This window comes from Varanus komodoensis, unplaced genomic scaffold (assembly GCF_004798865.1).
Source record: "Varanus komodoensis strain SLA01 unplaced genomic scaffold, ASM479886v1 scaffold14_1, whole genome shotgun sequence".
Lineage (NCBI taxonomy): Eukaryota > Metazoa > Chordata > Lepidosauria > Squamata > Varanidae > Varanus > Varanus komodoensis.
In genome coordinates, this window is record NW_025335438.1 from 18243762 (window position 1) to 18258222 (window position 14461).

Below are 14461 nucleotides of genomic sequence, written 5' to 3' on the forward strand. Positions count from 1 at the left end.
AGCTGGCCACGCCGCGCAGGGACGCCGAGGCTGATACCGGCGAGGTAGCCCGCTTCCCCGCGCCAGATCGGGCCGCGGCGGCGGCGGCGGCGGCGGCACGTGCCTTTGCCGCTCCGGCAGCGGCCAATCCCGCGCAGGGCGCCGGGCGCAGCAGCCTCGCGGTCCCCGCGTCGGGCGCCGTCTCCCGGGCTCTCTCCCAGCCTGCGGGCAGCGCTCGGCTTCAGCATGAGGAGGTAGCTGCGGGCAGGCAGGAGCTAACCGTCGGGCGCCGTCTCTGTCTCTCTTCTCCCAGGAGGACGAGAGATGCCCGGGGCCAAGCCATGCCGCCGCCAGCACCGGCACCGCCGCGGCAGCCACGCGCTGCCCGCTCTCCTCTTCTTCCTGCTCTTGGCTTCGGCACGGACCTCCCGTGTGGAGGGCGCCTCCGTCAAGAGCAAGACCAGAGATCTCCAGATTTCAGCGGGGGACAGGAAGATGCTGCTCGAACTCTTGCTCAAAGTCCTCGGGGACAGCAGCAGCCACCAGGCGCCTTCCCACCTCTTGGGGGCGGAACGGGTCATCGCCCGGCGTTACACCAACGGCGGCGCCCTTTACGCCTCGCCGGCGGTTGATCAAGAGGGCAGAACAACTTCGTCCTCCGCCTCTTCTTCCAGGGAACGAGTTGCTGGACACGCGCCCAGATTCATCTCCTCTTCCAGACACTCAGGTAAGGAAACGACAGGCTCCCCCGGTTCTGTTCTTCTTCCTCCGTTCCCTTCCTGCTGTAACTTGAAGCAGATCTCCCCTGAAAGGGCAAGAAAAACAGAGCCTTGCGGCATCTTAAAGACTAACCCACTGAGCCTGGCTTGAACTTCCGCGGACCTCATCAGATGCATGGAGATGCATAGCTTCCTGCTGGGCTTTGATGGACTCCAATGCCCATCATCCTTAACCTCTGAGGCTGGTGGAATTGGAATCCAAAAACATCTGGTGGACCAGAAGCCCCAGCCTTACCCTGACATGTGATTTTCAGTTAGACCTGAGCCTCAGCTCTAAAAACGACTCTAAACAACCACATTTTTCCATCAAGATGCTCACCTCCTGGAGTGAAGGTGGAAGCTTCTTGATCCCCATCACCTTTGCCTTGTAAGATGGAGGAATTACAAATCTCACCAAGCCTTAATTCAGTACAGTGGTTGCTGTTTTTCATCTGAACACCAAAATGCTTTATGCATCACTTTACTTTGATATCAGAGTATTGGAGTAACTCACAAACATATTCACTATAATAAGGCTCTGGATGTTAGAAAACACTGCGCTTCCAAAATGTATTTTTACTAACTCTAGCAGCAGTTTTAAAGTCTTTTTAAAGCAAGCTAACCTTTTGCTTTGAGACTGTGCTTGCTGCTCCCTCTTGTCTATACGAGTGTCATTACTCTGGTATAGATGCTCCACCATTGCCCAGTCTACACAAAGTGATGCTCCAGTGATGAAACTGGCAAGCCTCACTTCCCTGGTTGCTTGTGACTTCCAGGGTTTTGTTTTGTCCTGAATCAGGTGCTGTGTTTTTAATCCTCAGCAGATCTTCCTGACTTTCCCCATCTTGTCCTTACAGTTTCTGGCTAAAGAAGCCTCATTCACTTTCAGGTTCTTCCATGCAGTCAGACTGTAACTGTTGCAGGTCTTCTGAGGCTAAGAGCTTCAAGTCACTAGAGTCCCAGGCATTATGTACAGTATATGCAAAGCAAAGGAATCTGTAGAGATGGCAGACAGTCACTATTAAAAATCCTCTTGTGGTTGACAGTCAGAGGGAAAAAATGACATGGGGACACTACATTTTCTGTTCAGTAGCTCTGTTTTACCCTAGTTTGTGTGTGATATTCTAGAAAATCTTAAGAGGAGAAAGAGAATAATTATTGTAGCTAATGCACTAACATGTGGGTGCTTGGCAAAATATTAATGTATCACTCCAATTTTGCTTCTGGCACCACATCAGTGGAGAAGAAACAATCTCTCTGTTGTTCAGGAAGAGTCTGCTCACACCAGACCATTCTGGTTATTTCTTTTTTATATATATATAGTTACTTAGAAAAACCTTTCTAAACAAGTATAGAAAATTAGTAAACACTTTGAAGGCCAAATGAAGTCTGACGTTTATACAAACTCACCACCATTTCTAGACCAAGGGAATTAGAATTTTCAGTGGCAACTTTCTATATCTGATTAAAGGAGGAATGGTGCCCCCTTCATTAAGGTGACAAAAAGTGGTTCCAACTATTATAAGACTCAACTTTCTGCTGCTTGTAAATTGATACCATTTAGCTAAATAACATGAAACTTGAAGTGATGTGATAAAAATTGCCATGGTTACAAGATAAAAAGTGCTGAAAACTGACATGTACTTTTGGTCCAAACTACAGCTTGGGATATTGTATTTGTTTCACATTTAGTGGAAACTAGTGATGCACTTCATTCTGGTTTGCCAAAGAGGCATGCTTTTCACTGGTTGGTGAAATTCTGAGCAGCAGTTCAAAGGCGATAAGGTTTGTTTCCTTTCTCATTGCAGCCTGTAGCAACAACTGCTGAATAAGTTACATTGACCATGCTCATTGTTACTCTGAAGCTAGAATGTTGCCAGTACTCCAAGGGCATGAGAGGAATTCCAGTGTTCTGTCAGCATTCTGACAGTGGTGTGAGGGTTGGCAAGAACTGTCAACTGAGATGTTAGGGAGGTCATCTTAACTGACAGCTGAGATGAGAGTCAAGTAGTTCTGAAGACGGATGTGGGGGGATCACTCTTACTGATAGACAGATCACTGTTGAAGATGGCATGAAGGAAAAGATTATACTGGAATTCTCCGCACACAAAACAACATAATGTACACAGTTGTTTTATTTTGGATTGCTTCATCATAAAGTTTTCAAGGTAAGAAGATTCAGAGTGGTGTGCCATTGCCTTCTTCTGTACTGTACTAACCAAAGTAAGAGTGAGTGTCACTGCCATTGTCTATGAAAGATCCTTCATCAGTGTCACCTTCAACTACCACTGCTGCCCAGTAGCTGCCCTTCAGAAGTTTCTCCACCCCCATCACCATTAAGGATAGCCATTCTCTTCTGATAACGGGACTGTTAGTCCTGAAGAGGGTTGATTCATGTCTCTGCTTTGACCATTCTACCTTGGGTGACCCTGTTAAGAGATTAGCTTATTGAGACAGTCTCTGGTCGCAGTGATCTCCGCTTCTTTGACACTTGGAATCCCCCTCTCCACATTAAGGCATGCATCCAAGAGAGATTTGGAGGTCTTTCATTGACCATAAGTTGCAAACAACTTGATGACACATAACAAGAACGAATACACATGTACCCAGCTGTGCTTGTTTTAGAAACATTCCAGAAGTTCAAAATTCAGCAAGAGTATTGTGTTAGCATTGTGCTGATGATTGGTCTCTGTGATAAAGCAAAAGAAACAGACTCTGGCTTATGAGTATTCATAGGAGAGGTCATCTGCCTCTTAAAAGGCAGCATGCAAAGAAGAACCCTTTGTTTCTGCTCATTGATACTGTTGGGTGATTATAGTCAAGACATTCTAGGCCTCCAGCCTTTCATGCTCAAACAAATGGTTTAAGTCCTTTTCTATTGCATTCTGTCCATTCTGAGTAGAAGCCAGGAAGAGCTTCTACTGGGGCAGGACCCTGAACACCACAAGTTATCCAAGAGACATGTGTAAAGCTGGAGGGATGAGCTTTACTCTTTTAGCCTGGATCCCATTCCACCTTATCTGTATTTCTCAAGGAATTCCAAAACCTTCTCACTCAAGGAATGGCATTCTGCCTGCTGAGCAGAAACCACTTTCTACTGGTTCATGCCATACCACCTTATAACAAGTATACTACACTAGTATAATTTAAGAAATCTTTTGTGGGAGATAAAATCAGAAGATGTTTACATAGCTAGACAGGTGGCAAATGGCATCTGCAGATTATGGGCATGGCAGGAAGACCACCGGAGGAAAGAGATAAGCAGAACTGAAACATAAGTCAAATTCAGAATTAAGCCCTGTGGCTCTGGAAATAGGGGTGGGAGGTTGGAATAACAGCTGTTATAAACTATAATTCTATGCAAGTTATTCTGAAATAAACTCTACTGACAGGCCTACACAAGTTCCTGGAACTGTTCTGCATCCCATATTTTCTTTCTCAAATATAAGTTGGCTTTCTTTTAATGGTTAAACAAAATAGGAAAGAAATTACAGGCTTCAATTGGAATCCACATCTTTCATTGCAAAAACAGTAAGGCTCAGATGCTTAATAAGGCAATACAAGCTTTATGCTGATCCAAGGCACTTTAGCGCCCCCCTCCCCTGCATCTGAATTTGGCCCTGAAAGGCCAAGGAGAAGTATGGTACATGGAGAATAAGCTGTAAGCAGACATAGTTTGTGACAATGCATAACATCAGCACTGATCCCAGGATTGGCCTACAATTTTCTTGTTTTGTGGTGCTTCAGCCAACATGGCAGTCTTTTTCATAACTGAATGAATTAATTTTATCCTTCTTTTCACTGGAATTTTGCTGTGAGTAAAGGGTGATGGCTAGCAAATAAAAGGATTCAAGGTAGAAAACGTTGGATGTATCTAGATTATCTAACTTTTGTTAGAGGGTTGCTTAGCTCTGAAAACAATAGTAAACAAACCTGAGTCCAAATCAATGCCTTTTTATGCTTTAAAAGCTCTGGCTCAGGGGTCATCCAGACAATTCAGTCAACAAGCCCTAGCATATCAAACCACCAGCAAAGCTGATTAGGGAATTGTAAGCCCACTGGGGGGACCACAAGTTGCCTATTCCTGCCTAGAGATTCCAAAAGAGCTACAGATCATTTTCAGCCATTCTAGTAGGACAGCCTGGTAGAAAACTGAATAATTTCCCTTATGAGTGAGCAATGAAGTGCTCCACATAATGTAACATAAAATTATATCATGGAGTTTTAAAAAGCTGTGGGGAGGAGATTCGAAAGGATCTCTCCAAATGGGGAGAATGGCCATAAACATGACAAATGCAGGTCACAGTAAACAAGTATAATATTATGCATGTTGGCAAAAGCTGATGGGATATGAGCTTGCAGTGACTGATCAAGAAAGAGATCTTAAGGTTATAGGGAACTGCTGAATGAAAATATAATTTCAGTATGTGGTTGCTGTAAGAAAGGCAAACTCCAGGTTAGGCATGATTAGAAAAGGAACTGAAAATCACAGCAGCAGTATCATGCTCCACTTATTCAAATATGTGGTGTGATCATACTTGGAATACTATGTGTATAGTTCCAGTCTTTGCATCTAAAATGTATGTTGTACTGTTGGAAAACATGCAGAAAGGGGCAGCTAAAATGGACAAGGGTAAGGAAACATCTGGAATTGTTTAGGTTAGAAAAAAGGCGACTAAAGATAGATATTGCGATTTATATCCTGCCTTTTTCCTACAAAGGGCTCAAGGCAGCTTACATCTTCTCTCCTCCTCCATCTTATCCCCACAACAACAACCCTGTGAGGTAGGTTGGGCTGAGAGGCTGTGACTGGCCCAAAGTCACCCAGTTGGCTCCACGGCCAAGCGGGGACTAGAACCCGGATCCTCTGAGTCCCAGTCCCGTGCTCTTATGATAGAGGTATAAAAATGATGCATGGTATGGAGAAGGTGGATTATTTTTGCTCCTTTACTGTTATTACTGGAACCCAGGGTTATTCCATGAAGCTGGTGGTGGGAACTTCAAAAAGTTCTGCTGCACAAAGCACAAACTATGGAATTAATTTCTACAAGATGTAGAACTGGCCAACAAGTAGGATGGCTTTAGTAGGAAACTGGACAAAATCATGGAAGAGAAGTCTATCAATGACTACTTGATAGCTATATGCTACCCCAGTTTCAGGAGAATTCTACCTCTGTAGACCCATTGCTGAGGAATGTGGGCAGGTAGGGACTGTTGCAGTCACGTCCTACTTGTGGCTAGGTTAGATGGATGCTTGTTCTGATATAGCTTGGCTCTTCTGTTCCGTCATCTATAAACCACAGTAACAATTTACAAAACACTCACATATTTTCAGTTATGCCTCTCTCTTCAACAGAGAAAATATGGATCTGGGGAAAAAAGCTTCACTTCCTTGTGTTTCACCCTGATGACACTGGAGTTTGGAACACATTAGAATGAATTTGTGTTTGGTACAGTCATTCCAAACTTCATCTCCGTATTGTGCACACGCACACACACAAAATCATTCCCCATTTGTGTCAAGGTGCAGTAAATACTGTGAATGTAGGTTTTGTTCTTGGAAGGAAAGGGGACTGTTAAACAAGAGAGATGTCTATGGTGCGATATCATAAAAATATACTAAAAATTTGTTCAAGGCAATTAGATGAGTGGTATTACCTTTTATGCAAATTCTACTACAAACCATTCATTCTGCTTTAAAGTGGTGAAAGGCACAATGCCTTTTTTTCTTCAGGATTTCAAATTCCATTAATAGGTTACCTTGTTGTTCTTGCTTATGTATGTATTATGCTTTGTTTCTACTTTCATTGAATTTCACTTTAGGATTCTTCTGGGATTTTATTGTTCTCATGCCTTCATTTTAAGCATAGTGAGTGTATCTTTATTTTTAGTTGTAAGGAACACTTTGCAGTCTAGTACGTATTAGAAGAAACCACTTATTGACTCCTGTTCATCACAAAGTTTATTTTAAAGTTTTCTTATAAATTCTGTGGTAATTATTCACAATTAGGGATGTCAACAAAATATGTAACAGATTCAAATGAATTCACATGTTTGTTAATCTGACCTCCAGTTTCCATAATAGACTGGCTTTTAGCAGATCCCATGGATTTTGTAGACTTACGGCCAGTTTTTATTTTTGGAGGGAGATTTGCAGAAATTTGCACATGCGCTAATGCACATTTGCCTGTGTCAAACAGAATTCAGATACATCCCTAACATTTTTGATTTCATCAATGAGTGGGTGACTGAATAAAAGTTCCCTGACCATCTGCAAAACATGGAATGAGAGGATTTAATCAAAGCTGTACATTCCTATTTAAGAGCCAATAGTTTCAAGTAAGCTCCTGACAAACTCCTAATTTGTGATTTATCTGCTATAGCTTTGCCCCGTGAAACAATTCTTTGTGAAAGGGACAGCTTCCTTGATCTCTTGGATTTAGTGGCAATCATTGTAGATGGGTTGCTGATAAATCTTTACACATGGCCAATGCAGATAAACCCCATTGTGTGGCAAGGTATTACATTCCCTAGTGCTATTGAATGTTGCTACAGCTACTAGTAACTCTTTCATGTATAAGGTCTGCAGTCAGCAAAAATGGTTTGTCATGTCACAGTAAGGCTGCATGCTTAGGGAGGGTTGTCATGGAAGCAATTTTTTCATTGCAATATGTCTATTGCATGGGTCACCAAAAATGGGAGAGTTGGTGTGATGGAATTCAAAATAGCTGTGATGCTGTAAAGGTTTGTCATATCAGCCCTTGGAGAAGGAAAACTTCATCATACAGCAGCATCAGCAGTTTATAAAGTGAAATGAATAACACAGGAGAATAATTCTTTTATCTATATTAATAAATGAGAATGTGTGTCAGTCTGTCCATGGCTCCAAAATCATGAAAGTTTGACACTTGAAACTTGATGTCCATACTAAGGCTACCTTATAGGTGTTCACCTTGGAGTTGTTTTTCTTTCTTAACATTAATTAAATGTTTCCAGGTAATTGAAGTTTGTAGTGCACTTCAGCTATTGGGATGGATTTCCCCAACCTGTGCATAGTTTTATAATCAATTCAGCTTGAAGTAAGGGGCTTACTTGAAACTACTGACTCTTAAATGTCCCATGTATCTCCCTTATACCAGTTCTTTGGATTCTCATTTTTATTTCACTTTTGCTGTTTCTTACTAGGGTTTTTTGTTCTGCTAATCTGCTTCTATGGATCTACTTCCATGTCTTATTTCATCAATTGACTCCTTTCATACTTATGATCTTTGTATGTTGAACAATTTCCCTTTGATATGAGTTTGAGGTTCATGGAGTCCCTGGAAACCAATGGTTCAGAGACGTTATTAAACTTTACACCATTCTAATGTCTAGTTCATAGATCATGCAGAATATGTTACTGACAACTTCAGTAATTTTGTTACAGTAAGCCCTCAGTCTGTGCCACAATGTTTTCCTCTCTTGCGTTATCTCTGCAGTAGAGAAGGAAGAGAGCAGCTACATTGAAATATTATGGCTGTGCAGTGGAAGCATTATTTCAAGAAGCAGGTCTGCAACTGAAGTTATAGGTAGCACTAGTGATTGAATATTGAAAACATATGGTCAAAAAGACAGTTCATGTTTTCAGACAAATGACTACAAACAGTATTATGTTTGGTTGGTGTAACCTCATGGAGCAGCAGTGTTAATGATTCAAAGGTTTAAGTTCTAGTTGCTCCTGCTGTTCTGTATTGAACTTCTGCTAGGAAGTACAAAGTAATAAATGAAAAATAGAATCATGCATTTCAAGGAAAGCAGTCTTTGTTTATTCTTACAGAAGGCTGCTGGCAACCTTGTGCTAGATGGACCTTTGGCCAGGCTCAGTAGAAGGCAGCTGTATGCGTTCATATGAAGACCACCAGCTGTACACACTTGGTGCATGAGAGGCATGAGTGCAGCCCTCTATCTGTGTTGGACTGCAGCTCCCAATAGGTGGCTGCAGGATTCTGGGAGCCCAACACATCTGGAGGCACCAAGCTGAGGAAGCTTATATCAGAATATCATGTATTGCTTTGGAAAGAAACAAAGCAGAACAATAATACTACACTCACAGTGGTCTCAGAGTCACTTTGGTTGAAGGTTAGTTCAAGCTGTGAATGAAAGAAAATGCTGTAAAGGCACAAACTGATGCATGTTTGGAAGAGGAGAAAAAGTCCTACTAGTCCCAGCATGCCCCAGGCAGCTATGTCTGTTCCATGGCTTGTGGGGGCACACTGGGAGTCATAGCACTTATTCCCTGTCTCTACATGCATAGGTTTATGCCCTAAATCAGTGAAAAAAGTGTTCATTTAAAGAACTTGCTAATGCCCATATTTTCTTTCACTAGCTTGCCCTCTGATGCTTGGAAACTTTTAATGATTTGTTGCCCAAAGTGGAGAATGGGAGTTGGGGAGGAATACCTTTTGTAAAATGTTCCTGTCTTAGTTTCTATATGCCACCATTTGTACATCTAAAATAACTGTATCACATATATGAAAAATGATCCCTTGTGTGTGATCTGTTAATGCCATATCATTCAGTGAATGAAGCTGGATTCTGTTTGGTTGTGGGGAGGAGGAAGCTGTGGGTTGTCAGAAGTTGTTGGACTTCAGGGTAGATTGCTGCATTGTACTCTGGGGCTGCATCTGAAGAGGGCTCAGAAGCTACTGCTCAATGCAAAATGGGGCAGCCAGATTGATAACAGGGATGAGAAGGTCCAAACACATAAGACCAGTGTTGGCCTGCTTGCATCAGGTGCCTTTCTGAGTCCAATTTAAGGTGCTGGTTTGAACCTATAAAGCCTTACGTGGTTCAGGACCACAATACATGATGGAGTGCCTCTTCTGCCATGAACCTGCCCATAGAGGCATTTTAATAACTGATGTTTATTGTGCATGTTTTTAAAAATAATGTTTATGAAGTCCTAAGGTTTTAATCTATCCTGTTTTCATTAGTTATACCTTAATTTTCAGCTGCTACATTGTTGTTATATTGTTGTATATTATTGCTGTTATATTGTTTTTACCCTATTGCTATATTGTTATTGTTATTTTGTTTTTGTTATTTTTATTATTACTGTTGCACTGATTTTTATTGTCCTCCTATTTTATTGTTGTTAATTGTTTCCATAAACTGCCTAGAGAGTTCTACTGGACTATAAGTGTGCAATACAAGCTAAATAAATAAATAATACACTGCAATCATCATCCAAGCCCCCCTTCTAGGTACCACCTCTGAGGTAAGCTCAGAAGATTATACCAAGCAAGAGGGCCTTCTCAGTGGTGGCACACTAGTTATGGAATGATCATCCTCAGGACCAAAGGCATCAATTTTATTATTTTTTAAGCACCAGCTTAAGACCTTCCTTTCTTTCACATGGTGGACATGTCATGAGTGGAGCCGGCTGGTGCCGGAGGTCAGACTAGATGGCCTGGGAGACCCGTTCTGACTTGCTCTGTTTCTATGTTTCTCTCAGGTCTTGATAGCAAAGGAAAGATACTTTAAATCAGGTCCTGGATTTTTTCTTACTGTTGAATGTTCAGTTTTTCTGTGTGTGTGTGTGTGTGTGTGTGTGTATGTGTGTGCGTGTGTGTGTGTGTGTCTTTGTATGTACTACCTGTTTATATGTTTGAATATAAATTGTTTTTATAATGTAGTTTTAACATTTTGATCTTCATAAACTGCCTATACTGTGTTTTCTGTCCACTACTGTGAGTATAGAAATATAATATTTTGGTTATACTTCGGAGTAATGAATGAATTCCCATAACCCCTGGCAACTGATCATGCTAGCTGGGCCTGATGGCCCTTGGAGTCCAACAACACCTGGAGAGCCACTGTTTCCCCACCCCTGCTCTAGAGGATTTCACAGGTTGTGTTTTCCCATAAAGCTCTAATCTGTGCTGCAGCTTTAAACCCATTCCTGAGAGTTGGGGGACCATCAAGAAGAATGTAGACTAGGGAGTAGTGGGCTACTGATGGAGGAAGAGTTGTTGGGAATTATCCTCACAGACACACACAGAAGTGTATTTCCATATATGCAATCAACTTGCACATCCAGCCTAATATAAATGCACAGATAATGTGAAGCAAGAAAATTTTAGTATAACAGATTTTTACCTTTTGGTTGTTCATATTCTTATATAACTTTTTAAGCATTACTATGGCTGACTTTCAGAATAAGTCTGAGACTTGTCACTGTGATATTCAATGCATTTCAACATATTTTTCCATCTCTAACTGCAGTCCTGTATATGTCTACTCAGAAGCAAGCCCCAGTGAGTTCAGTAGGACCCCCAACCAGGTAAATTGGATGGGGTCTACAACACTGGGTTGGAGGGTTAATTGCTCCCTTTTAGTTGTCTCTTGTCCAACTTGCTCTTGGGGAGAAAAATGTGGCAATACCAGTTTGTATGTGTGCAGGGGACATTCTATAGAGAAAGTAGGTTGATGAAGCAGTGAGGGAAATATACTGATCATGGTTATCATTTTATCTAATTTGATCTTGTTCTATTGATTTCAATGAAACTTACTTCTAAGAACATATACTTAAGATTTAATATTGTGTGTTAATAATAGAGCAATTGTTTTACTTTGCAGTATGGATCATTATTAGGTTGTTGAAAAGGCCTCAATATGGAGGGTGTAGTTTCTGACAAGATCACTCTCAGCATCACTTCCAGAGTTATTAGTTTTTATCATGACTTAAGCAAGGATGTGATTCTCCATTAAGTGGAAATGGGGACAGTTGAAATTGTCTAAGGTAGGACTGGGCAGAAGGTAGAACAGATCACTGAGTGATTTTCAGCAACATGTCAAGGGTTTCCTATTCCCCAAAATAACCATGATAAAATCACTTTTTCCATCCACATTAGGTTGCTGAAATGGAAGAAACCTGTATATCTCTGAGTTTGTCTTTTTCATACATGGCTTTGGTTGGTAGATTTTGAGATTGAATTATATCGGACAAGGGTGAAGTTTGCCCTTTTCCACTCTAAAATACAGAATTTTATTTATTTATTTAAAACATTTGTATGCCACCCAATTGTGCCGCAGCACTTCTGGGTGGCTCACAGCAGGGAATTGGACTAGTTGCTTCAGGAATTCTGTTAATAATATAAATTTTCCCACTCAAATTAGGGATTTTTCATGTTATCTGGTTCCCTATTTATGTGTTGAAGAGGCAGAAATTTAGAAATAACCCTTAGCTCTAACCCATTTAGCACTGGTGGTTGTGAACTTAATAGAGGTGAAGAAACTTTTCAGAAATGTAAGGAGTACATACATTGGAAATTAACTCTCCTTTCCAGAAATCTTTTCACCTACAAGCCTATTTCAGGTTCTCAGAATTTTACATTGGTGCTATTCCTCTCATCTTTCTACTCATTCATACTTACTAGTTGCAAGGTATGGTTTTGTTTGCCAACTGTCTGGAAAATGTATTTATTCTTCCTGACATTTTTGCTAGGATTCTTGTAAATAATGGAACACTCAGAATCCTCCACTGCAGAAACATTTTGCAAACAACCTCAGTTACCATTTCCTCCCTTCTATCTAAATCCCTTTGTAACTTGGTAAGCCCAGAAAAATGTAGTAAAGGAGAGGATGAAAAAGGCAGATAAGAGAAGATGATAGAGGATTTGGATCCTCTCAAGCTTTGAACAATTTTCAGGAAAAGATGGAGACTTTTCTAAGAATCTCCACAAAGCAAGGCTTAGAAATTACATCCCATTCTGAACTGCAACTCATAAGTTTTGCCCATCACTAAAGCATTAGGACTGCAGTCCTGTGTGTATTAATTTCATTCTGAATCTGAATGACTTGTAATACATGCCATACTCAGAAAGCTTCCTTGAAACAATAACTATGTATTTGTTCTATAAAAAGATAAGGAAAAGATGCTGGTTCAGACTGAAGGAACAGCTAGATTAACTAGTATTCTGTTTATATGGTGTACAAAAAGACATGACTGCAATAGCACCCTCCTGCTTATATTCTCTACTAACTTGTGTATGTACAAAGGCATAACACTTCCAGTACTGAAGGTGACATTTAGACATCAGTATAGGCAGTGATGGTCTTATCCACCATGAATTTATCTTATATCCTTTTAAAGTCATTCAAACTGGTGGTCTTCACTACATCTTGTGGTAGCAAACTCCATAGTTTAATGATGAAGTACTTCCTTTTATCTGCCTTGACACTTGCCAATGATGGGATGATCCCATATTCTAGTATTATGAGAGAGAAGGAAAATGTCTCCCTAGCTATTTTCTTTATTCCATGCATAATTTTGCACACCTCTATCTTGTCTCCTCTTCTTCCCATTTTATTAAGCCAAACAGTCTTAGAAGTGGTAATCTTTCCTCAGAGAGAAGTTGTTCCAGTTGATTGCCTTTCCAATTCTACAAAAAACTTTTTGTGGTGGGATAACTAGAACTAGCTCCTGGGGAAGAGTGGAGGGCTAGTACTAGTAACACCAGAAAGAATGAAGCGACTGGGTCAAAACCGAAAGGACACTCAGTTGCAGATGTATATGGTGCTGAAAGGAGAGTCCGATGCTGTAAAGATCTATACTCCATAGGAACCTGGAATGTAAGATCCATGAATCAAGGCAAGCTGGATGTGGTCAAACAAGAGTTTACAAGACTGAACATCGACTTCTTAGGAATCAGTGAACTAAAATGGACAGGAACGGGTGAATTTAATTCAGATGACCATCAGGTACACTACTGTGGGCAAGAATCCCTCCGAAGAAATGGAGTAGCCTTCATAATCAATAAAAGAGTAGGAAAAGCAGTACTGGGATACAACCTCCAAAATGACAGAATGAGCGCAGTTCGAATCCAAGGCAAACCATTCAACATCACAATAGTCCAAGTCGATGCCCCAACGACTGGTGCTGAAGAGGCTGAAGCTGACCAGTTCTATGAAGGCCTACAACACCTTCTAGAATTAACGCCAAAAAATGATGTCCTTATCATCATGGGGGATTGGAATGCTAAAGTAGGAAGCCAAAAGATAACCAGAATAACAGGCAAGTTTGGCCTTGGAGTACAAAATGAAGCAGGGCACAGACTGGTAGAATTTTGTTAAGAGTATACGATGGTCATAGCAAACACTCTTTTCCAACAACCCAAGAGACGACTCTACACATGGACATCACCAGACGGTCAACACAGAAATCAGATTGACTATGTGCTCTGCAGCCAAAGATGAAGAAGCTGTATACAGTCAGTAAAAACTAGACCAGAAGCTGACTGTGGCTCCGATTGTGAGCTTCTTGTTGCAAAATTTAGGCTTAAATTGAAGAAAGTAGGGAAAAGCACTAGGCTACTCAGGTATGACCTAGATCATATCCCTGATGAATATACAGTAGAGGTGACAATTAGATTTAAGGAATTAGATCTGATAGACAGAGTACCTGAAGAACTATGGACGGAGGTTCGCAACATTGTACAAGAGGTAGCAACTAAAGCCATCCCAAAGAAAAAGAAATGCAAGAAAGCAAAATGGCTGTCTGAGGAAGCTTTATGAATAGCTAAGGAAAGAAGGGAAGCGAAAGGCAAGGGAGAAAGAAAAAGATACACCCAATTGAATGCAGAATTCCAGAGAAAAGCTAAAAGAGATAAGAATGCCTTCTTAAATGAACAGTACAAAGAAATAGAAGAAAACAATAGAATAGGGAGGACCAGAGATCTCTTCAA

At 41.0% G+C, this 14461-nt stretch overlaps 1 protein-coding gene across 2 annotated transcripts in view; it reads left to right on the forward strand.

Annotated features, from left to right (window-relative positions):
* The first annotated feature begins 209 nt into the window (after positions 1-209).
* Positions 210-14461, forward strand: part of ALKAL1 (ALK and LTK ligand 1) — a 42494-nt gene continuing 28242 nt past the window's right edge. For both annotated transcript variants that reach the window (XM_044424194.1, XM_044424195.1), the window contains exon 1: positions 210-706. In XM_044424194.1, coding sequence (XP_044280129.1) covers positions 304-706 — 403 coding nt within the window. In that variant the 5' untranslated portion in view covers positions 210-303. The remainder of the gene's footprint in view (positions 707-14461) is intronic.